This window comes from Anguilla rostrata, chromosome 14 (assembly GCF_018555375.3).
Source record: "Anguilla rostrata isolate EN2019 chromosome 14, ASM1855537v3, whole genome shotgun sequence".
NCBI lineage: Eukaryota > Metazoa > Chordata > Actinopteri > Anguilliformes > Anguillidae > Anguilla > Anguilla rostrata.
The window spans coordinates 16,547,192-16,573,442 of NC_057946.1; the positions used below are offsets into that span (position 1 = coordinate 16,547,192).

Below are 26,251 nucleotides of genomic sequence, written 5' to 3' on the forward strand. Positions count from 1 at the left end.
TTCATTATTTGTTCACTGTCTTTTATTTTTTTATATTTTTTATTTATAATTGAGTCTGCTAGTCAAAGACAAATTTCCATTTTAACCAAAATGCTAAATAAAGTCGTGCACTTCAGGGTACATTATAAATTGTGTGAATAGGTAGACCAATGTAAATTATATCAGATTACGAACCCGAACAGTGTAGCAAATGTAACAAGTAATACAATCGTCTCCCCTAATTAGAGCCAAAACAAGAATAGACGCACTTGCCATCCCATGCTTTCAATATCGAACTTTTCGAAAGTCTGGGATACTTAACATGTAGCTAGCTATTCAGCTGCAACCTCTGTCACTGATAATGAATGGATAGTCAGCCTACCTAACGTTAGCTGTCTGACTTCCTGAATTATGACGGGACAAAAACGTAAATGCTTCGCGGGAAAAGGCAAAAAATGGCGAAATGCACAACTTAAAACTTGGAGAGCTTGTCAGTTATAGTCATCGTATTGCGCATTAAGTTGCAAAAAACTTAATTAACAAATGCAACCACACTAAAATTGAAGCAAAACGCTTTCTTATTTTCCTGTCCGGCATTGGAGGCCAATCTGAACGGTAAGTGAAGCTACAAGTTCGCTATCTAACCAGCTACAAATGTTAGCTATCTAGCTTTCATATGCTGAGGCATATTTCCCTTCGCTTCGCTTGTTGCTGAGTTAACTTTATTACTTGTTGCATCTAAACCGATGCAGCTTTCCGCTAAAACACTAATCCAAATGACTATTGAAAGTCTGTGTAAAATAAGCCTTTATTCCTTAGCATCTTATTTGCTACGCTGATTTTTTAAATTCTTGCGAGTTCCGTGCAAAGCTAGCATTAGCTAGCTGGCATCACTCGCTGACCACTCAGCTAGCTAGCCAACCAACGCAAGAAAACGAGTCGTCAACTTAAGAGAACTGTGCCTTTCTAAAGTGGTTAGCTACATTTATCGCTGGAGAAGGATTATGCATGGAGTGTGGTTTTAAACTGAATGGGACACATTAGGGGTATTCGGGTATTTATTTTGTGGTGTTGCTTTATTTGGAATGCAAAATAGCCTGCAACGTGGCGTCCATAAGCTATACATGTTGGTTGTACCGGGCTTGTTAGATGTTGTTCTCAATTTAGAGAAATTATTTAACGTTATAAGGCGCTTGTAACGGGTTCAGTTGTTTGTGTTATCCAAAAAAATACCCCTACGAAAGTTCCCGTCATGATGTTGACTTGGGTAAACTTACAAAGCTTGTCCAGTCACCTGGAAATTTGCTTGGTACTTTTTGGACACATGGAGGGAATAAACTAGTAAATAGAAGCTACCTATATACGGTTCAAAACAGTAAGTTATCCGAATCGTGCTCATTAAAAAAAAAAAATACTGTTTTAAGCACTTGGCTTTGGTTTGGAACTTTCTAAAGACAGTTAATTTGTCAGAACTTGAAAATGTGCGTTGACAACTCAGTGAAGCGGTGATTCTTCCTCCAACTTGGGCACTGTAGCTACAGTTGTGATTGACACTTGCGTGCCTGGATAGCGCTACTGAGGGGCGTGGTTCCCCTAAATGTAGCAGGCAATCCCCATGATAGTAATTCACTGTTTGTCACAGATAAACTACTTTGAAACACATTGACTAAACTGTGACAGATAACTTTAACGCATATAGATCTAAGGATTACACACAGTGTTGCTAGCTAGCTGCCTCGTGAGGCTTGGGTTTTTTTTTTTGTGTGTGAGAATGCTATTCATGCTTTACTGTGAAGGCAAGGTTTCTAAATGAGTAATTTACCGTTATTGGGCCTAGGTAGGCCTTCCGTGCCGTTGAATTATGGCGGTAGTTTTACATATACATAATATGTGTAGAAGTGTATATGGTAACGTAGCTAATGATCAACGTTTTCTTTAGAATTATTCGGTCTGCCTCAATTTCTTGCACGATGGTCATTTTATGTGCCCCCAACCCCCCTTAGAAAATAAGTAAATAAAACCAAGGGGTTTAATCCTCCTTGATAAACTCTGTTGGCATTTTTTTTGGAAACGTTACATTTGGTTTGTATTTTGTGTTTTCTAGCCTTTTAATATTATCAAAACATTAAATGGCACATGCTCCCGATGAGAACAAGGAGATACTGTCTAGACAATTATATAGACTGTTATTCCGTTAGTATAAAGGTACTGTCTCATATTCAGAGTGAGACCAGGAAGTCAGAAATAACTTTTTTCTTAAATTATCGGCCAACAGTCATACTGTTACGCTCAATATTGTTGGAGTGGTTGCGCTATTAAGAAGAGGACTGTCTAAAGCAGCTCAAGTTGATAAATTAAAAAAACTGGTCATCCTTTAGCATCAGACTCGTTCTGGTGAAGTATTTTAAGTGCCTTCTGTTAGTTCAAGTACGTAAGCAGTGTCCCCTATTTTGACCAGAAACATTCTTAGAATTTATCATTCATAGAAATGGTTAGCTCTTTTGAGCCAATTATCTAAAAAAAATAGGTGTGTCAATCTAACAACTCTTTGTTTTCAGCATCGCTGCTGTATTAACGAGTACACGATCAATGGCAGGTAAATTGAAGAATATAGCGGATAAACAACAAAAAAAGTTTTACGGGTTAAACAAATGTGTATAGATCCAAAATGATATCTCAGTTGAAATCATAGAAGATTCATGCTCAGAAAGACTCAGATTCTTTGGTAAATAGCATTCATCTATTAAACATATTGCTCTGCTGGCAATCTTTAGCCAGAAGCCATACCAACTTGTTGGAAGATAAGTGGAGTTGGTATGGGGGGTCGGGGGTGGTGGTAGGGGTTACATAACAAACTATACGCTAGTGTTGTTAATTCAACTACTCCTGTTGTAGTTTGCATAACAACAGTACTTGTTTCTCCAAACCTTAATGCAACTATTTACAATAAAACCAAACCCCAGTACTTCCTTTTACATAATGTGCACTTTGGGTCGCTGTGTTCTGGGTCTCAAAGGACGTTTCCAGTGCCTTCTATTACTCTATATCCTCCACTTACTGCCCATTTACCCTAACTCATACAGTAACCCCTGTAGCCTGTTCCTCAAGAGTGGCTTCATGCTTTTTAAACTAGCCCACAATGAATTTAATAATGGCCCCTGTTAACATTGGTAGAATGCTGAGCATACTTCTATTCCCATTTTCTGTTGTATAAAGCATCACTAATTTTTAACTGCAAAAATATTGTTTTTATTGACAGTAACTTAAGTTTACACCTGCTCTTAACAATTGTAATGTTTCAATGAGGAACTTATTTAAAGCTTTAGAAATAACAATAGCAAGAAATCAATTAGCATAGTCCATCTTAAACAAAACATAGCCTATGTCTATTCAAACTAAAGCAGGGTTATTCCTGTATAGAGAATTCCAAGGCGACTGCCTTGATCATTTTCCTTGCCGCTTAAAAAAAAAAATGTCTGGTGTAGGCAATAATAAAGCCCATTTCAAAAGCCTTGTGCACGGTGAATTACTGTCATGTGAACATGTGACAGCAGCAGTACTCCAGAGTGGCACTGTAGCATAATCAACGCTAAATCATCTCGGGGAGCAAGGCGAGGAAGACGAAGAAAGCTACTGTGCTGCTGTCGTACAACTGTTCTGTGGCTGCGTTTTAAGAGATTGTAATTCTGACCACAGCTGATGCCTCATTATTTTACAATGTAGAATTCTGAGCCCATCCACTTGAAGTCTGCTGGCAATCTGTGTTTGTAAAACTGTTGATTACTGCTGGTTAAACAACTTAATACTGCTACAGCCTATGAAAATGTACGAACCGTCAAAACTTTTGAAAAAACATAGATTTTTTGAAACTTCAGTATGAATTCATGTTTTATTCATATTCATTTTTTATAAATGACTACGGTAAATGGTAAAATAGTAAAATATTGCTCTTTGAACCAACACTGCTAAAGGGAAACATTAAGTCTCATTTGTGTCTGTAGACATATATGGGACGCAAAACCTATGTACAGATGCTGACTAAATACGGTTTTGGGGATCTAAGACTTCTTGTAATTGTCTGGTCTCTAAATCATGTAATCTTCACTTCAATGTGTTATAGAAATTGTTCCTGGTATATAATTATTACATGCACAGTCAAGATTGGGGGTCATTTGACGAGAAGGCAATACAAGTCTTCATTTTCTACTGCTAAAACAAAGGTTTCTAGCTCAGTTAAAGTGAGGTGTAATGGATTCCTCAGAATGCTTCAGTATAAATCAGATGCATTTCAGATAATGGCTTCATCCTTGGAATTGTGGCTGGGGTTTAACGATCATACGTCCACCCTTATTTGCATATTAGAGATCACAAATCTTGCTCTCCTGTGAGGGGGATTTTTCAGAGCACTCAGTGAAACTAGGGTTCCTCAGAATGTCTACTATATGAATCAAATGAGTTTTCAGACAACTCTTTCGCACTAGGTATTGTGGCTGTGGTTTAACACTTGTTCAATTTTGTTTGAGAACACTACCTTTGCCTGATCTTGAGCCAGGAAAAACCCAGAACAATGTGTTGCAACCTAAGGCCAGTTGTCCTATAAACCCTTGTCTCTTTAAAAAAGGAAAACAAACAAATTGCAATTTAACTAAATGGAAAAAACAGTGATAGCCCACAGCTCCAGTTTGCTATTCAGTTCATTAGAATGTGAGTGAATGTTCTTGGTAAGTTGAAGCATTCCTGCTCTGTTGTGCATCATTCTGCTCCTGCAATACCCAATCTGGTATTGTTACCTGAAAATGTGCACTTACATCGTCTAAACCTTCAGACATACTGGCAGATGACTAAGAAAGTATTCTTCAGTCATTTCCATTGCTGGTTTCTACTCTTTTGTTTCCTCCTGCTTGTGCCTGGCTTAACTGAAATTATTAGAGTGGATCATTTTCAATGTAGTTATTAAAGACCAAAACACAAAAATTCTCATGTCAGCACAAATCACTAGTCCTTGTTGCATGTCAAAGAGTTTACTTTTGTACGTAACATACGTAACTCTGGCATCAGTTCCTCTTTTGAAGTAGTATTTTGGCTTAATATTGATTAATGTGCCTCTACCAGTAGTTTACACCACTCTACTGCTTCAACTTTCCCTGCATTTGCAAACTGAATTGCATAATTTGACTGAACCATTAGTTCTAATATACTTCCCATTTGATAAAACATTTCTTTTGACTTAATATTTTTGGAAATGGTTATGGCATACCATTTCTCTGGTTCACTGATTCTAATTCTTTTTTTCCTTCCCCCCTCCGCCCAGGAACTGTTGTAGTGACTAGTCAGCATGTTGGAATCATCCTATAGGGATATCTACTGCTCAGGGGGTCATGAGCAGCTAGATACCAAGCGATCTCCACACAAAAGAGGGAGGAGTTCTGTTGACATGGAGACGAGTCTGACTGAGGGACAATATGTCTTATGTCGTTGGTCAGACGGGCTGTACTACCTGGGAAAGATCCAGAGGGTGAGTCTCCTGTGACAAATAGCAAATTGTCTTGTTATTCAGTGCAAACTGCCCAAAAAGATATTTTTAGGTGTTACAAACATGTAATTAGAAATGAGTTCTCTTGTGATAAAACATTTAGAACTTATTTATTTATAAATAAAAATGTATTTATTCAATTTTGGTGGTCAAACATCTGATGTACAAGAGCATAAAATGCAGTGTGCTTCAGACAAATTTCTCTTTAAAAGCCAACACTTCTTTCCCCTGGGATTAACCATGCCCAAAATAAAATCTGTTATAAGTGCAGACTTTGCGAAGGGTATTAAGTGGGAAAGTTTCATTGAACATTATTGTGTTTTATGTTTTTTTTTGTTTTTCCCCAAATATCTCAAACTTAAATTTTTTAAAAATGCTTAGTGTTTTAAATGTTTTGAGGTTTTCTGGAAATAATTAAACAAGTAAAATACACATTTTTAATAGAAACGTTATGTTTAAACAGCATTTGATATGGGTCTAATTGCCGTTTTTGTGAATTACGCAAATGCGTTTTTCAGACCTTCAGTGAAATATTTATTAAATATGGTCTTGAGGTATGTTTCACTGTTTTTAAATATTTTTGAAATGTCAAACTGAGCACATTATTAGGCTGATGAAGTTGCTTAGACTAAAGGTTACAACACAAACCCTCCAGGTCTTGTGCCTGGCACTTGATAGATAATTGATGTGGATAAATTTTGCCCAGTTGGTTGTCAGTGTCATTAAATGCTACTTCCTGTGCCTAATTAAAGCCTGCTCCTGAGAATGGATTAAAATAAGTTAAAAATGCCTGCATGAGAAAAGCCAAATATGCAAAATGTGCCATTAACATTTGAGGAATTGTGGAGAATGTTATTCTGACAAAAAATGTGATGTACTCTACCCCAAAAAAACAAACCATGGTTCACTAAATAACGGTGGTCTTGGTCCTCTTCCAAGTGAACCCTGATGCACTTTGTTGCTGGTGAGAACACAGTTCTACGACCGTCCAAACTAAAATGTTATCCGGGCCAATTACGAGAAGTGTAGGCTGTGAATTGTGGGTATAAGGTGGAAATTGTAAACGGACGGGAAACATACAAAGTTCCATTTTATGTGTGACCAACTGGAGCAATGATCCACGCTCTCTTGGCTTTTAGTGCATATCATGACCGATAAACAGAGGACATTTACTCGACTGATCGTATTTGGAACAAATGTAGAGACGTGATTCAGAACGTAGGCAACAGAGCTTGCCTTCTTCGTTGCAAAGTATTTCTAGCAGCTCGTCAGCAAAATAAGACTGTTCAAATCCTGAAGTCTAGACATATGCTCAATTTGAGCTGCTGTTAATGATTTCAGATTAAAAGTAATAAAATGGCGACATAATGCTTTTGATAGTCTATCATTTTTCCTGTACTGTTAGGGGAATGTATGCCTTAACTGGAATCCCCACCAAATTTGTTTCATCGAACACTAACCTGCTCACAGAAATTGCTTAATCTACAAATTGGTGCGCTTGAATCGTTGCAGTGTGAAACCAACCGGGCTAAATGAAAATTATACAATGTAACAAGTAACTGAATCTCTGGTGAGGACTTTAGCAAACAAACTAGGTGTAGAAACAGAATGACGGGAAAGTGAGTTTTGTTTTAACTGCGAAAATAGAATGCCTTTAAATGGATCAGTTGATATTTGCTGGACAGCTAGAGGGGGCTTAAATCATGGCCTGTGACATTTGTCTTGGGGAACTGGTTAATCGCATCACACAGGTGAAAACATTGGTGCTCTCCATGACATGACAGGAGCTCATCTCTAGCTTGTCAATTTTTTTAATATCAAATTGCAATTCCAATGTGTAGGTGAGCCCCTCCAAGCAGAGCTGTTTTGTCACCTTTGAGGACAACTCCAAGTTCTGGGTCCTTTGGAAAGACGTCCAGCATGGTAAGCATTGAGCATATAGCTAGAAATCGATAAGTCTTAGGTCCAGTATGTGGAAAGTAGGGCGAAAATCGTAACGATAATTGTCAAATATATTTTGAGTTCATCCATCATCGCTGCCATGTGATGCATTAGTGTTCATCTTATTCAGTTATCAGTGTTCATATTATTCAGTTACACTTAATGCGTCCAAATTTTACCTCCAGCTACCTTCAAATTTTACAGGCCTCTTGAAATGCTTCCACACACACACACACACACAAAATACTGTCTTTTGGAAGCACGGCAATGCAGCTTCAATATAATTGACAAAAACACATCACATGATCTTGCTGCTACTGATGGAACATCTGCAGCTGATGGAACAATGCTGATGTTATTTTTTCCTGGAAGCATTTCACGTGTCTGTGAAATTTTAAGGTTCACTACCACATCAGGAATGACTAATGAAAAAAAAGGCTGAAAGAAAGCTCACCCATGGCATTACATTACATTACATTTATTTGGCAGACGCTTTTATCCAAAGCGACGTACAAAAAGTGCGTTTCATGTTCATAGACAACTGCTAAACACAGGTTCAGTAAGGTACAATACTTATTTTGTACAGCTATTTCTAGCCAAGAACACAGTTTAGTTCACACAGTGAACGCTATTCAGACCTAACCTCTGCAAAGGCAGAAGAATAAGCTACAGTATTAGGACAAATACAAATTACCAAGAAGTGCTGGGATGGGGCAACATGTAACAAGTGGGGGTGGGGGGTGGGGGGGTTTAGAGTGAAATATACAGCGTGGTGGTGGTTAGTCTAAGTATAGTCTGAAGAGATGAGTCTTCAGGCCACGGCGGAAGATGGGTAGTGAGGGGGAGGTTTGGAGAGGGACGGGGAGTTCGTTCCACCACTGGGGAGCTAGAGTGGAGAAGCTCTGTGATTAGCCTGGACGAGCAGCTGGGTGGAGTGCGTCGTCAGGTATGGTCGAATCCTTCTGATGTTGTACAGAAGGAATCTGCAGGACCGTGATGTTGCCTTGATGTGCTAATGTGATAGTGTCAATTGTTGTTACTGTACTATAGTTTTAAAATTTTTTTATATTTGTTAACATTTATCTCTCCCAATCCTAGTGGGAAGTGCTCATTTTATTTTGTACATGATATATTTTTCACCTTATTGTCATATGAAAAATAGAGGTCATTTATCAAAATTGTATTGATTCATTTATGGTTGCTACAACTGTGGAGGGTCAGATCGTTTGCCTGTTTGCTGTAAACCCTTAATAACTACCTCAACGCTTATATTTGTGCCCTGTCTGTTGGAGGTGCCATGGACTGGAATTTAACCGTGAGCTTTAATGTCTAAATGAATGATGTGTAAAACATATGCTGGTTTCTTGCCTATTTAACTTATGTTGTCTGTAGCTGGAGTTCCTGGGGAGGAACCGAAATGTGCCGTGTGCTCTGGCAGGGCACTGGTGGACGACAATGAGATCCTCATCTGTGGCAAGTGCGGAATAGGTAAGTTATTACTGGGTCTTCAGTCTTCAGTAAATCTTCAGTAAAGAGGGCTTTGGTTATCCTGGGAAATGTCAGTGTCATTTTCAGGTGCAGCCATGAAGAAAAGGAAATTCAAGTGTTCACATGGGTCAGTGATTTGTAAAAGCGTACGTTAAAAATGCTATAAAAACCTGCTTTCTTTTTCTTCTTGCTTTTGACAAAAGCAATTTAGTGAGGTGGTATTAGTGCTGGGCAATATGGCCTAATATTTATATCACAATATATTTTGAATTTTGGATGGTAACAACATATATCACGGTATATATTTTTCTCTTAATTTCAACAGAACATGTTTTAAAAGGAGTGCAAGACTCGGGGCTAATTGATCTCTGGAGTTAACTGTAAGGTTATTATTAATTTACCGTTACCATTTTAATGTAAAAGGGAAGTGTACACCCACATGTTTTTTTATTAGCCAATCAGTGCTGTTGCCTGAATTAACAGTTGCAAGGGTTAGCAAGCAGTGATGTAGTCTGTGTGACCCATATCTTTTCCAGGGTTCGACATTACTTATTTTTTTGTTAGTGTTCTTCTTGCAATAGGTACCTTCCCACTGGCCCAGTTGCCAAAATAAATATAACTATTTTATAGGAGATAATATCAACTATGTGCAATAAAAAACGTCAAAATGACAGTCCACAGCAGTGATTAAAAAGGAGCCCTTCAGAGACTTTCCAATCTTTCTTCATTCTGAGTGGTTTGAACAAATCACAGATGCCAAATTTTGAAAATCATGGATCATCTACTTCTTTTCTCGGCAAGTCTTTATTTTGAGGTGGGGCTCTTGCATTTTAACTGAGGATAAAACAAGTACAGCTGAAATAATATAGCCAGCTAATATCTAGTTGGTTTGCTCCCCTAATCACCTTTAGCTTGTGAGCAGTAAATAAAGGTAAATGAGTGGGGTGTGTGAGAGAATGAGATGGTGTGCATGAGAGAGTGAGATAGTTATAAGTGAGTATACTAGTGTGTGTGAGAGAGTATTATGGTGTGTGTGAGGTATGATTTAGGGCCTAAACGGCCTCTCGTACGTGCATTATCCCTTCTAATATGTGTTGCCACACAAAATGTTCCACTTCCAAGTATTAAGGCAAACAGGTGCAACAACAGTATTACACATTTGGACAGACTCCAAATGTATCACATGATAGTATCATGAATGTGAATGTGAACGGAGCTTAACTCCTTCTTGAACTATGCTAAAGTGCCATTGTGTACTAACAGCGAGCACTTCTTTGCCTTTGCTAATGCCAGTTCCCTTGTCACTAGACTTGTTAGCTGCAGGGTTTGTGAACAAAGAACATTCTTAGAACTTTCCTGCCCCGCAGCACAATGCTTTTCCCCAGGCCAATGAAACTGGGAAGCAGTGTATCCCACTGGTTGAGATTTGAGGATTTATTTATGGTGGTCGACTCTGTGTGTGTGTGTTTGGGGGGTGGGCGGGTCTTGCGATTGTGTGTGTGTTGGGGGGTGGGGGGCTGGGTGGGAATTGCATGCAACACGGCGTGCTTGGTTGCAAAGTGCAAGAACATAGCCTACACAAGAAGCCTCTCTCACCACTCCCACCACCCTACCTGAAAATTTTGCCTCGCAGCTTGTGGTATTGGCAGATTTGAACAAGTGGAGCTCTTTGGCAATTTTATCAGAAATTTCCAAACGATAAAGAAAATCTGAAAAATGCGCGACTCTCTAAATGTAACAGCGACTTTTAAAAATAGGAGCCTACTATTCTCTTCTAGTAAGCGGACTTGACAGCATTGTGGGGAGGGGCAGCTTGCTGAGCAGAATGGCTGTCAGCTATATGTCACTAACATATGAAAGAAAAGGTAATGAATATGTGGTACTTACAGAAATACATAACTGATGTGCATGTCGACTCACGATGTTCCGAACAAAACATGGGGAGGCGGTGCTTCATGCTGAAGTTGACGTCCATTAAGTTGCAGCTTTTCTCCTGATGAATGGGGTTTATTATTGTGGTTGTTTATTGGCTCTCCAAGACACTAAAACACTTTGATTGATGTAAATTGGACCAATACTTCCGGAGAAAAGGACAAAACGACTCCACTGCTTCCTGTGTTCGTAATACCATTAGTCTACGTTAAATACAAAAAAAAAAAGAATTGGGACGGGCCGTCCAAATAAATTTTATGTATGGGAAACACTGGGGGAAGTCTAGTGCTACTAGATACTTCACCAGCTCTAATGGTAAACATTGAGTCTGACATAAAAACACTACTCTCCACGCCAATTGACTCCTCTAGGTTGGCACAGTACTAATTCAAGCTATGTGCTGGTGTATGCATTTGGTTTAATGTGTACAGATTTTGAGTTTATAACAAGGAGGCCTTTGTCATATGGAATAAGAGAGTGATAGAGATAGATCCTTATCACTCTGTCCTACAAGGTGGTGAAGCAGTTATAACATGAAACGAGACACTATGAAAAATGTTGTTGGAGCACACTTTGCCCTTTTACCAGCTTATCCCACTGAACATCAGTTCTCATTTTTTGCAGTGAGCCTTTCTGCAATATGTATATTATTATTATTTCCTTTTTTTCAATCCTGTCAACAGCTCATTTAGGATTATTGGTGAAAAGATTTAAGGGTGAAAATGGAAGGCAGTGTTACTGCTGTATTTCCATCAGCAGTCCATCAGAGAGCCGGCTCTGAACAAAGCCCAAATTTAAGATCAAAACAAAAAACAGATTCTAGATGAAAACATATCATTTTCAAATTCTGAAATGGATAGTTGTGCTCAGGACACAAAGTTGGCCTTAAAATTAGCAGATGTTTTTGGTCTCACCTGTTGTGCCATGGTAGCATTTGTCTCTCTTTTTTCTGTTTATCTGAGCTAGGCTACAAGCCTGGAGAGTTTGCAGTGTACAGCAGTGTGTACTCCCAGCAGACACAGAGAGTAAATTAAGAAAAATGGGCTGAGATGACTCTTTGATGGTTGTAATTAATTTTCATGAGACTGCTGCAGCAGTGATTGAGTGGGGATGAGAAGGATGTGCTCTGATCCCCAGAGCTTAAATTAGCCATCAGCGTTTGGAAGAGGGACCCCTACACTCCAGTCCAGTTTGAGGATGTTTCCCCAATCTGTATTCACATTTAACTTGTCTTTTGCCCCCATCAGGTTACCACCAGCAGTGCCACCTGCCGCAGGTGGAGAGCACCCTGGACTCGTCCCCTTGGTTCTGCCGGAGGTGCATCTTTGCTTTAGCTGTGCGGGTGAGTGAAATTAGGAAGTGCCACATCTTCCCCACGGTACACTGTTCTTACGTAGATCTTTCCCAAGTCCCAGTTTGCATCAGTAGTAATGCCACCGTGCACAATGAGCATTGTAATGTTGAGAAATTAGATTACGTGTGTGCTCTATGAATGTAAGGAAGGTTTGGAGAACTGAGCTAACCTCAGTGCTTGTAATTGACATGATCCTTCTGGGAAATACTCATATATTTGAGAACTATATTAAAAGTAAGGTGGCATTTTGCATGTAAATTATTCATAATGTCTTGGCATCAGGTAAAATATCCTTAACAAGTCAAGAATACTGAACCATTGGGAGGAATCAACAGCAGCAATGAAGATTATAAAAATACGGTCTACGTTGCTGTTTTCTTGCAGAATCCAATTTTGCTGGTTCACAACATTTAGGAAATATGCCGGACAAGCTCTTCTTTTTTCAGGCAAAGAAAGTAAATGTAGAAATGACACAATTCCATGTGTTTCCAATCTAGATTCCATGCATTTAGTACAGTTGGTAGACTTGATAGCATTGTCAGTAAAGTCATTACAATCAGAGCATATACAGATTATGTGCTCTACAAAATGATACTGTAAACATTAAACTGAACGGAGAATAACGCTATCAACCTTTTCAAAATGTAAGCATGATGAAAATCGAATAACCAAACTCAATTTAAATGAGCATTGGGCTCTACTGCTCCCTTTATTAATCTTGCTCATTACAGCACAGTCCATATGAAACATTTAACAGAGCACAGGAGCCATAATTATAAATGTCACACTACACGTAATGTTCCTCATTTCCATATTGCTTTTCCAAACCTAAATGTTTCATGCATTTTATTCAGTGACCTGCTGCAAATTAGCCAGGACATTCATTAAACACACTTTCAACTGAGCATGTCCATTTTGTTTTAAACCTTCAAGTGCCCCTACTGTACTGATATTAGACCATGAAATGAAATGCATTTAGTCACACCCATTCACATCCTTAATATATACCAGTCTGAAACAACAAAAAAAGTAATAGAATGATGAAACGGCTATCGCAACAGCGGCATAATAGTAAGCGTCTAAACGCATCGTAAAGAGAGACTGAAAAGGTCACAGCCAATGTGATTGACTATAGACAGATATTATCTATCTATAGATTGTTCCCAAAGTAGAAAAACAGGGTACGTCTTTGCACCCCGACCTGAACCAGCCCAACAAGCTCTAGCCAAACTTTAAGCTCTAGCCAAACCCAATAGAGCCTAATCGCTGAAATAACAAGCCAGCTGCACCATAGGCTGGAGCATAATGGAAAATGATGCAGCGTTTCCCACAGGAAAGCTGCTTGTGTGAAGGTACTTGTGATTGCGGAATGGGGGGGAGCAACACTTTTGCCAGCTGTTCTTAATAATGGCACTTAGCTTCTATTTTTTTGTAGTGCTTGTTCACCTAGGAAATTAAAACAGTCGTATTTGAGCTTTCACACTTTTGTCAACAGGTTTTTCTGTTAGATGTGACGTTAAGCTTGTTGCTTGCATCTCTGCAACAGCAGCACAGGAGCCAGTGTCCTCTTTCAGTTTGCAAGTATTTGAGTAAAAAGAAAAATTTATGTTTTAATGTTTGACATCGAAACAGGCTAGGCAGCTAGCTTATTACCATTTTTCCTTTTGTTTGAACGTTGCATTAATTTTATCACTCCTGTGCTGTGAAATAGACCTTTTTAATTCACTAGTTGAGCATAACAGTGCACTGCAAAAACTGGAAGCTAACATAAGTGTCGTTAGGTTACTATTTGTAAACTTCTGTGTCGGCACGGGGACTGTACCTGATCTGACCCAATGCCACAGAGCTAAAAATAGGCCCGGAACCCAGCCCGAGCACAGCATACTTTCAGGCCCTGACGGGTGTGGGTTAAGATGCAGACTTCTAGTACCAGGTGTTGTTCTGACAGGAAACTCCATGTTTCTGTTTCCGTTCTAAATGATAGCAGATTAACAGAGCCATTATTTTCACACAATACTTTCTGTTCCATGCTTTTAATTAGGTAGAATTTTCTCGCTGAATGTTTTGAGTTGCAGTAATGGAATTCACCGTGAACTGTTATGAAACTGTTAAAATAAAAAAAAATTAAAACAGAAGCATGTACAGTAATCCACTTCTTTTTAGAAGATCTTTTAGGACCAGGGTCACAGTTAAGACTTTTTGTTCAATCTGTTCTTGTCTTAATCTCTTATAGTGGAAATGGGGAAAAAAGTTAGAATGACTGTAATTCAACATTGGAGATTAACATAGCTATGAGACAAAGATGTATTTTTTTTTTCTTCATTTGTTATGAGCAATCAACAATTGTTTGATTACAAATCTTGATGAGCAAGATTTGTAATCAAACAATTCACATGTGGATAAAGTGCTTTTATTAAAGGGTATTTTTGTGAAATTTTGGTTTCGCCATGTAGAAATTAATTTATACTAAAATTGTGGAGTCCTGAGCCAGATCAATAAGTAGAGGCAAATATTCATCAAATAGAGGCAACTATTAGCTAAGGGGCCCTTACACCTTGTTCTCAAGACCTTACTTGACAGGTATAACCGCAGATAGCCTGCAGACACTGCAACTCTCCACGACTGGAGTTTGACACCCCTGATCAAATGGAATAGAAACCTTACATGTGACCATGTCCTTCCCCTTCTCAGTTAATATGTTTTGTTGACCTCCACATCAGTGATGCTAGGTGTACTCAGTGATGCCAAGTGCACTTTCTCTGCTGTTTCAAATGACTGGTGCACATTGTCATTTTGGTTTGACCGTTTAGAAATTACAGCACTTTTTTTATACATAGTTTCCCCCATTTCAGGGCACCATAATGTTTGTGACTAATGGCTTCACATGTGTTTCTGATTAATTAAGTGTGTTAAATCTGCACTAAGGAAGCAATTGAAGAGAGGTTTCACTATCTAGTCTTGATCTTTGGCTTTGTAGTAATTAAAGTCAAGGAAGCCGTTATGAGGCTGAGAAATAAGAAAAAACTGTAGAGACATAGGCTAAACTTTGGGACTCTTGGGCCCAACAATCTCTAAGGGCCTGGTAGGGCAAGGAAGACCACTGCAGTTGATGACTGAAGAATTCACACCATAATGAAGAAAACTCACAAACAGCTGTCCAGGTGACAGGTCAGAAACACTCATCAGGAGGTTGGCGAGCACTTGATGTCTGTGGGTCACAGACTTCAAGCAGTCTTTGAATGTGAAAAGTGTGCAACAAAGTATTAAACATGACTATTTTCATTTATTTAACATTAATATGTCCCAAACCTTATGGTGCCCTGAAATGGGACGTATGCATAAAAAGTGCTGTGATTTCTACGTGGTGAAACCAATGTATAAAAAGTGTATAAATAAAAGCTGAGAGTGTGCACGTTAACCACATGTGAATTGTTTTATTACAAATCTAAAATTGTGGAGTGAATAGCCAAATCAAGGAAAAAAAAGTCTTTGTCCCAAACATTATGGAGCTCACTGTGCCTGTTGCCTCTACATAATCCAATCATTGATGTTTTAGGTTAGATACTTTTTTGAAACTTACCTGTTTCTGTGATGAACTTTCTTATCAAATTGTCGATTGAGCCTTACAGACACAGATTTGATGAAATATTATAATAAAGGTTTGTAAATAAAAACAAGGGATTTGCGTGTAGTTGACCTATATAAAGAACCCACATTTGATAGGTTACCAAAGTACTGCAAAATCATGTACAGGAATACTTAGACAAATGATTCAGAAGATTTACTGCAGCAGTGAGCAAGGTTGGTCTTGTATAGTAATAGTCTGGTGGGTTTTATGGGACATTTTATGTCCCTGCCTTCTGAAGAAGCAGGATAAGGACACATCAGATTGACACATTTTAACCTTCCTAGGCTGCAGGTTTCACCCCCTCATAGAGTGTGACAAAGCATATGTACCGAAGACCGACAGTGTACTTATCTTAAGATCTATTTAATTTAGAGCAATTTGCCTCACTGCTAATAACTGCATTAATTATGTAATTAGATGGTGAGATACACTTCATTTTCTACCTTCACGTCTTCACGTTGAGGGTGCATTTTCACCTGACTTCAGGAAAAAGCGTAGTAATGAGCCAATTTTCACCTCATGACTTCGTAATGATCTAACATTAAGAATAACAGCCACTGAAGATGGTCCAAGTCCCGCCTGAGACCAAATGTAAAATTCTTAATTGAGCAGCAGAGCTTGGAATTGCCCTTTTTTTTCGTTTTTAATGGCTTTTCCCCTTTTTCCTCTCGGTTTGGAACGCCCAACAGTATTGTTCAGTGCTCATTGTAGCAACCTCCATAATTGATCCCCCTGAGCACATGATGTGTGCTACTGCTTCTTATCAGGCCGCAGTTTATAAGTCAAACTTGCCCAGACTTGAGTCCGAGGAAGAAGCTTAATGTGCAGCTCAATTGGCAGACGTTCCAATCCCTGCTGAGCAGAGGTTTCCTGGTGTGCAATGAGATGTGATTTTCCCGGCTGACTGAAAACCCTCCTTTCCATTGCAATTCTAGTGCCAGTTGTCCTGTGCCCTGCGGGGCTGCCGTCCACAGTTGGCACTAGCAAGGTCTGGATTTCATATGAAACCTTGGGGCCCATCCATACGATGGAACAGTTCCAGGACAAGCCACCCAGCAGCCCAATTTAGCCATTTTCCTTCATGATTGTACAATTGCTGCAGAACTACTGCTAGTTCAGTGCAATGTGCAGCACCCAGAATTTGTTAGTCTGAAGTGTCTTAACAAAAAATATCTTTATTGATACAACTGCTAATTGTGTGTAAACTAAAGGCTAGCTGTTTTCTGTAAAATTATAAAAGTTTACACTCCCAAAATAAGTGTTGAACTGAGTGAATCATACACAACACATTTCTGCAGAGACATTTTCTGAGTGAGAAAACAGAAATTTTCACTCAGAAAATGTGTCTAATTTTTTTTAACAGACCTTCTGAAATAAATTGCTGCTTCTTTATAATAGCAGGTTGTAGTTTATCAAACCACATTTTTAACCTTATTTATGCAAAATAATACAACTGTGTATATTCCTTTCTAAAGGTCATGGGAAAAAAGCATATTTTTGCATCTATAATTGTACCTACCTGTAGACACAAAACATTTTGAAAGGGATGTGTCCCATGTCTGTACTGTAAAAAATGGCATACAGTTGTTTATTTGATATCACTGTGGTATCATAGAAAAATGTTATAGAAAAACTGTTGTCTTTCCTTTTCTTTGCACCTCTACCCATAGAAAGGAGCACTCATAAAATAGTGTGGAATAATGCTGTCTCCCATGATTTGTAATGCCAGGGTTTTATGTTGTTGCTGAGGGTTTGTTTACCCTTATCATTAATTGTAGCACCACTGCAGTGTTGGTTCCTCTGATAGTTACTAACATCTCTTTGCTATTATGACTGTCATTCTCACTATCACTTTCTGCTGTTTTCCCTGTGCAGTATTATCAGTTTGCATGGCGTATGTGAACAATGCTCACTGAATCCTGCTTTGTAAAGGTATTGCGTCACTTAAAGATGACGATTCTCTTAGTAAGTACGATCAGGACGTGTTCTTTTCATTGAATTGTTTGATTTTTTCCTATGATCGCAGAAAGGGGGTGCTCTGAAAAAGGGCCCCATTGCTAAGGCCTTGCAGGCCATGAAGCAGGTGCTCTCCTACAACCCAGAGGAGCTGGAGTGGGACTCCCTACACCGAACCAATCACCAGCAGTGCTACTGCTACTGCGGTGGCCCTGGGGAGTAAGTATACTTCATCTATACTGCTGTTCCTTCCTTTTCTTTTCCCTCTTAAGTGCACTGTGGCCCATTCACTGCCCCTTGTGTTCTTTCTTTTTACTGGCCATCTTGTTTACCTCTTCGTATCATCTCTCATGTTTTTTTATTGTGGGTTTAAAACTAAAAAAAGGCTACCAAAATGAATTGTGGTGTTAAAAAAATAAAGATTTATTTCTGTTTTTGTTTTTTAATCAAGCAAAGCAAGGAGCATGAACACACTATCAATAAACTCCAGTGCATTATTAGTTTGCAGGAGAAATTTCTGGAGTATTGTAACCCCCGAGTGCATACTCCATGATTTTCTGTTGTGATCCCATGTGCCTGAGAACAATGTGCAGGCTGTTTTTTTTAGGATTTGTCTTGGGAAAAACCCTTTAGAAATGGCTGTGGAGCTTGTTATATAAATATGTTTTTGACGGGTAAGTGCATTGCACTGCCAGTGAATTTGAAAAGCCATTTTTTAACGGACCCAGGGTTTGTACTTGGTGAGACAATTAAAAATATTTCGTCAATAAGAACAGCACAGTAAATTTTAGCATCTAATTGTAACAGTATTTTTCTGTTCAATCTTATTGAAATTCCTTTTCATTTCAAAATATAAGTGTACCTAACATACTTAAGTGTATGTCTTCTACGCAAGCATGCACAGTAATGTGAGCCTTGTAATGTGAATGGGCAAGATAGAGAGGAGCAGAAAGCAGGGATATCACCAGCACCAGATACACCCATGTAAGAACGTAAACTTCATGGTGGTGTCGGTAGTTCTGGTTGAAAATGCTGAGAGTATCTGGCCAGATGTATATCTGTTGCTTTCCTGCCATTTGGATAGCTAGCTTGAGGCAATTAGTATGATTATTTGGGTTTTACATTTTGAAATTAAATCACATTATATGTAATTCCAGTCCAGCTGTTTTTTCTGGCTGTTTGGAAGCAAGATACTTGTTGTATATCTAAGCAAAATATCCATTTGTTACAGTGCTTAATAAAAAATATACACATTACATTTTTATATTTATATTGAATCAAAGCAAACATTTATATGTCTATTAGTGTAACATAACACAGCGAATCAGTGGTTGAAGTCACATTCCTAATTCTTTAATAAAGATTCTGCTTCAATTGCTCATCAAACCACATCATGATGTAATAAGATATTTAATTAGATTAAGTACTTCAATTTTGTGTCGGCTCATTATAAAAGAGGATAATCTGATCAAGGTGGATAAGCAATTATTAAAACATATATTTGCTCATATCTTGACTCAAGTAATTTCCTGTTTCTTGCACATGCAGTGGGTCGTATGACTACTATTTCAGTGATCGTGGTGCACTAATTCACTTGCTTTCTGATAAAATATATATTTTGCCAAAATATGTCAATGTCGCATTGTAATAAGACAATAAATGTATGTTGTTCATAATTTTATTATGACACTTGTAAGAGAAGCAGGATGAAATAAGCTACAAATAATGTTTCTGATCAAAAGTGAATTTTTGGCATAAAGGCTAATAATAATAAAAAACCCAGGTTTGTGTGATTTCTGTTTTATTTACTCATGTTGCACAAGCGACAGTAGTGTTGGCAGAAATAAATCTTTGGGCAGGCCTATGAAAAAAGTGGGTAAGCTGACTATTTTATTTATTTAAAAAACAAAAAAAACAAGAACATTTTCCACATGTGCTGTGCCCAGCTCCAATGCTCTTTGGAGCTATCCTGTGACACTACTGGATCCTAATCATAATCTTCCTAACTATTGCAACTCTACCACCTTAAGGTGGTACAAAAAAAACACAATTATGTAAATATGTTTTTCTTTTTTTAAATTAATATTAAATACTAAGTTCACAACAAGGGGATCAGAGGCTTCATATAAACCCAAACCAACAATGCAACACCCCTCCCTATAAAGTGTGTGTGCGTCTGCTTGTGACAGGTACACCTTATTAGCCCCAATTAAGAAGGAATAACTGAATTTGAATTGGACGACTGAGACGCGCATGACAAAGTCGAGGGGAAAAACAAGACCACACCATCAAGCAACCTACAAAATGGTATTCCCTCACACAGGCAGAAAATCATCATCTATACAGTTTTAAAAGGCTGCCAATTTTTGGTAAAAATTTTTTTTACTTGGAACATCTATGGTAACAAACATTAACAACAAGCAGTTAACGTACAAGCAACGTCTTTAGTGTTGACATTTTAGTAAATGGTAAATGGACTGCATTTATATAGCGCTTTTATCCAAAGCGCTTTACAATTGATGCCTCTCATTCGCCAGAGCAGTTAGAGGTTAGGGGTTAGGTGTCTTGCTCAAGGACACTTCGACATGCCCAGGGCGGGGTTTGAACCGGCAACCCTCCGACTGCCAGACAATCGGTCTTACCTCCTGAGCTATATCGCCCCTAATGTTGCTAAACAATTCTAGCTTGCTATTTTTGACTTGCGGAGGTAACATATGACAAACTAACTCGGAATGTGCTTCTTAATATTGACGACAACCTATCCACAGTACTACTAGCCTTTTTTTTCTGTGCACAACAACTTTTTTTTGATGTTCCAGAGTTGTAATTAAACACAATGCAATGATGATGCACAGAAAACAAATCAAAGGCATTATCTTAGGTAAAACTAGGTGGAGCTTGTGACATCTCGTTTTCTACATTTCATTAAAATTTAGTGCGCTTTTTCTCCTTGAAACTGGCAATCCTACTGTCAGCACTACTGTAAGCATTACGACCTATCAGTAACACAAATGTCAGGCACCGAAAGATGATTGACTCAAAGGAACAGAAGTAATCATTGTGCTGTGGTTCAAATCTGGGTCATCGCAATCTTATAAAAGACCTCAGAATACCTGCTTTTTGGCTTTTTTTTTTGCATAAAAACGCAGAATCCCGCCTTAACACGACCTCTGTACATAGCTGCCCGCATTTATGAAAAGCTGAAGCATAGTTTTACACCGTTATTGCAGTTATGAGTCAGCCTGAGACGGAATTGCAAACGCCCAAAATCAGACCAAGGGTTGCAACCGATACTATGATCGGAGGTCTGTCATTTCCCGGACCAGGTACCACCAAACCGCTGAAATAAAACAAAATAGGCAATGTACTATGTGCGGTTCAGAAAAGAGTGTACTGTGATGTGGAAAAGAAGGTACACCCACTTTCAGTTCTGTGGTTTTACATATTAGGACAGAGTGACTACCTCTCATCTAGTCCTCACCTAGCCCTAACGGTAGATTAATAACCTTGTTACAAATGGCACATACTTTAAAAAATAAAGCCAACGTGCAGTTATCAGTCACATGGGGATAGATGTATGTCCTGTGAGGACTTGATAAAGTTTATGTCCTGCTTTGTAAAACTATAGAATTGAGGGTGTATGTTCTATCACTGTAATAAATAAGATTCTGCTATATTCTTGTTGTTTTGCTGCTATGCTGGCCCATAACACAACACAGTTTTTTCAGTGCACTGCAATAAGCACCTTGCATCCCATTAGGACAGGTTCAGACTGCAGCCAGAAGTGGGTCCGTTCACATTTTTAGAACAGTGTGAACAGCAAGAAACCACATGGAGTCGCGTCTTTTCTGTTCTGATTTGTGTCACGTCTGCATGTGGAAATAAATCAGAATTTTCACATCCATGCTTGTGTTTAGTACACCAGCCTACACCAGTTGAGCTGGGTTTGCCCTCAAAGACTGGATTGGTAGAGAACGGCATCCCCCGCTCAGTCAGGTTTTTACGGCACTGTGCATGTGAGTTCATGTTGTCGTAATTCGGCATTGGCAGTGGAATCGCTTTCAAAAAAAATATGAAGAGTAAGTCTTCAAAAATTAATTAAAAAAATCCAATCTGAGCAAAAAGTGGGAATTAAGCTTTAAGGTCTGCAATGTGAATGTAGCTTGTCAGCCAGTCTTTGGGTCTGTTGTGTTGAGCTGCACTGCAGCTCTGAAGTAGTTTTCAACACACAGCTGTCTTCCCTCTCACACCCAGATGGTACCTGAAGATGTTGCAGTGCTTTCGATGTCGGCAGTGGTTCCATGAGGCTTGCATTCAGTGTCTGCAGGAGTCCATGATGTTCGGAGACAGGTACTTTCTAGTCTGGTGAAAATATATATCTGTACGACACATATATACGTGTGTGTGCGTGTGTGTGTGTTCCAGACCTTAAAAAATGTGTTTTATGTGATGGAAAGAGCTGACAATGCAGAAAAGGTTTGGAAATTCAGTATATTCCATATACTGAAGTGGGATATATCATTTACTGGGATCTGCATATTGAAAGTATTTCAGAAATATAGGCTTTTGAGAGTAAAATCTTTGTGAGAGTAAAGTTTTTTTCTAGTAACGAGATATCTAAAGAGCCTGACTGACTCAGATCGGTAGCTGAGTAGTAACAGTCCACTCGTCTCATTTCAAGAAAAGGAAAGAGTTACCCAGACTAGTCACCATGCCTGTGTTGATGTGTCATGGAGCCAGCAGAGGAAATCATATTCCCTCTCTCCAAATGAACTCATTTCTCTGTTGCATCTGACCGCTGGGAATTCCTACCAATAATATCTGTGCTGCTCTTGTGGAACGTTTCTTTACTGATTGCAAAAAGCACTTGAATGCATCTGAATTATTGGGATAATTAGTGGGAACAGTATGTGGTTAATTTGGTTCTTGATTACATTTATATATTGTGAGATGGGTGACTTTGCTCTTTGGTGAAAATGTTTTTGTTTCAAAGTTAAACTCATCTGGCTAAGAGCCACACACCTACAGCATACTGTTTTGATGAAAGCCCCTAGCTTAATGATCACACAGTGCATTTGTGTGCATAAACTGCCATAGTCATTAATGAAGTGGGTTTTCATCAACCACAGTTACAATTATTTATTAATTTTGTTGACTGTGTTTCTGGAACGTAGCCAAAGCTATAGATACTTATGACAACTCACAGGAAGCAATTGGGTAAAGATGCAGAATTTTTACTCCTTAATCAGGATAAACACAGCTGCAATCTCCAGAATTAGAGAGGCGGTTAAGCGTCAAAGAGAAAATGAGAAGTAATTAGACATTTTGTCTAATCATTTTGAAATCCCTAGAGTTCTGGCATGACTGTACGGTAACGGACCATTTCAAAGGTCATGCTACGTTTTACTGAGCAAATGCTTCGTGATGAAGATGAGCCACTGTAGAGCTAGAGCAATGGAAACTTGTCGAAATGAATTTGTTTGACAAGAGCTGTTGTACAAAGTGTGCAAAGCCTTTTTGTGGCCGTTTGGTGTAATAGTTTTTTTCTGATTTATTTCGACTCGCAGATTTTATTTGTTCATCTGTGCTGTGTGCAATAAAGGAGTGGAGTACATCAAGCGCCTGGCTCTCAGATGGTAAGTAGCCTCCATATTTTCCACTTTCATTACACCCAGAATATGAGCCCTGCAGTCCTACCTGTGTCTGTGTGGCATGTCAAGACTGTGATATAATGAGGGCCTGTGGCGTAATTCTCACTTGCACAGCCTGAAAGGTTTATGCAATATTCAATATATGCTTAAAAAATATAATAGCAGCCATGGGCTTTTGAGCATTAACGCTTGCCCGTCTTTTAAATCATGTTTATGTAAATGACGTAAGAGTTGGTGATGCGTAAATCAAATTCATGCTTTTATTTATCGTTTGAGGAGAACCAATTTCATAAGTCATAAGAAGTTTCTATAAAACACATTAGTATCCAGAATTTCTTTTCGCCTCAAGAGCTCCAGATGAAATGCTCTGATTGGGTCAAATGCACGTGATAGCATGTGATCTCTTCATCAGATCAGATTACTATGCTTTGTGTGTTGTCATATGTTGAGCCATAAAATAAAATGATACATTTAAGTTTCATGTGTAGTAAGGTCCGCTGATCTGTCAAATTAAGTACAAATTGCTACCCTCCTGGTGTAATCCCTAATCTTGTTGAAATCCTTTTGTGGGCAGCTCAACAATGTGAATTATTACCATGTTATAATTTACATGACTGTGATAGATTGTTGACCTGTCCAGGGTGTATTCCTGCCTTTAGCCCAATGCACGCTTTAGCCCTGCCCAATGTCAGGGTCATGGGGGGTGTGGGATAGGCTCCCACACCCCCCATGACCCTGACCAGGAATAAGCGGGTATAGACTATGGATTGATGGATGGATAGTTTACATGATTGTTTCAGCAGCAGCAGTTTTGTTCATGAGGTATCATTCGTGTAATTGACGAGGTGACTTTTAAATGAAATGGAATGCATGCTGTGCTGTAAATTAAAAATTCAATGTTAATGTAGTCCTTTGTGTTGCTATGTTCCTATGACTTTAAAAACAGTTTTGTAGTGTTTTTACTCTTGTTTGCATATCTTTGGTTTGTCCTTTAATACAAGCAAAAAGAGTCAATTACTTCTGTGTGTCTAAGGTGATTACAGGGATGACCTAAGCAAAGGCCGGTTTCATTATTCATAGTCATTTTAAAAATGTGGAAATTCCAATTGATAATAAAACTAAGAGAGAAATTTTAGGCTAAATTCTATTTTGTGGGTGTTTCAGTCTGACCTATGCATTCTGTTCTCAGTATTATCCCTTGTCTAAGAAGTAATTGTTTGGAGAGTTGTATTGACAAGGGCAAGTTGATTGTGGTGTTCTTGGATTCACAGGCGACGCTTTATTGAAAAATCTTTCTCAATATGGGGTTAACAAGCAATCATTTCCCTTGTTTAAATCTTGTCTGTCCAAGCCTCGTGAGTGCTGGTGAATGGCATCCAATCAATTTGCTTTCTAATAAAACTTTGTGCCTTGCAGTGGTTGATTTAGAGCCTTTAATGTTCCTCCTTCATATCAATGTCCTGCCTCTTAGCATTTTTTTTTGTGAAGTGCTAGTGATTCTGTCATCTGAGTCGTCCAAAAATGTCTTCAGTTCTATCCAGAAATTATTGACATTTTCCATACTTAAAATGCTCGTTTTTCAAACATTGAATATGTTGAATATGTGCTTATTTGTATTATGAAGTGCCTCAGAAAGTTAATTTGGAGGTCATACCAAAGACCACATTAATTTACAAGGAATATTAATTCAAGTAACAATGTGTTATTGTTAACACAGTCCTCTCCCAGAGAAACTGCGCTGATAAGGGACGTGGGAGGTGTGAGAATAAAATATTTGAGAAATAACACTGAAAGGGTCGTGCTAAGAATCATGCAGCTGTCTGCGGTGTGGTGCCAGCGCTTCCATTGCTGTTATCCTTGGCCAGCTGGAAGAGACACTGCTTGCATAGAATTTGTAAAAGGATTACGGTTATGTGAATTAGTCAATTATGTATACAGACGGAGTGCAGCATTAATATAGCAGATCAACAGTGCATCATATTTAAGTACCAGCAGCATGTAGTGTAGCCTTTCACCTGTATCTAAGTGCTGGGGTGTGCAAATCCCACATGAATTAAAAACAGGAATCAAGTTTGCCCCATATGTTCTCATCTGCCGAAGCCCATGCATGGCCAAATTAACTGCCAACGGATTGGCATGTTGTATTAACTGAATGTGATTACTTGATAAGGTGTGCTTCCGTTTCTTGTAAATTATGTGCAGCTATAAATTATATTATTTTTGTAGATGTCAATTTATGTACCAGAGTTCTGTAGAAAAATGGCACCCACTTAAGTGCCAGTATAGTACATGATTAATAAACACCAAAATCTTCAAATATCTTCAGTCTTCAATGCATATTTCTTTACTGTAAGAGCTAAATGATAGATTGTAGTTGTTGTTGATGGAACCACATTGATTATCTGCCTTTTGTTATTAAAATTAATCTTTCTGTTTGTATAAATTTTAATGTGGAGTTTTGATACTTTCATATAAAAATGAGATTTTGTGAAGTGCTTTGATTGGGAACAACATTGATCTTAATGAAATGGCAACTCGAGTGGTGAAATGTGAGTTACTGGGTAAAATGCACAGTCTGTTTGACAAGTTTCATTGAGACTGGTTTGAACAAATGACATTCTCTCTTGCCTCAGAGTGCAATTACACTATGCTGCCCCCCATTTGTATAAAAACCCAACTCATTTTCCTGGATTGTAACTGCGTTTTATATTCAGGCCAGTTCTTTTAATAGTCAAGGTTTCACTTGGGGAAAATTACATTTTTGGCTGATTTGTAACCAGACATCACAC

The 26,251-nt window shown here is 38.5% G+C and overlaps 1 protein-coding gene across 1 annotated transcript in view; it reads left to right on the forward strand.

The window, feature by feature from the left end:
• Window positions 1-292: 292 nt before the first annotated feature.
• phf19 (PHD finger protein 19) overlaps window positions 293-26,251 on the forward strand; it is a 42,472-nt gene continuing 16,513 nt past the window's right edge. Inside the window, exons 1-8 of the mRNA XM_064309468.1 lie at window positions 293-594; window positions 5,291-5,494; window positions 7,354-7,435; window positions 8,846-8,941; window positions 12,121-12,215; window positions 17,882-18,030; window positions 22,066-22,161; window positions 23,379-23,447. Coding sequence (XP_064165538.1) covers window positions 5,315-5,494; window positions 7,354-7,435; window positions 8,846-8,941; window positions 12,121-12,215; window positions 17,882-18,030; window positions 22,066-22,161; window positions 23,379-23,447 — 767 coding nt within the window. The 5' untranslated portion in view covers window positions 293-594; window positions 5,291-5,314. The remainder of the gene's footprint in view (window positions 595-5,290; window positions 5,495-7,353; window positions 7,436-8,845; window positions 8,942-12,120; window positions 12,216-17,881; window positions 18,031-22,065; window positions 22,162-23,378; window positions 23,448-26,251) is intronic.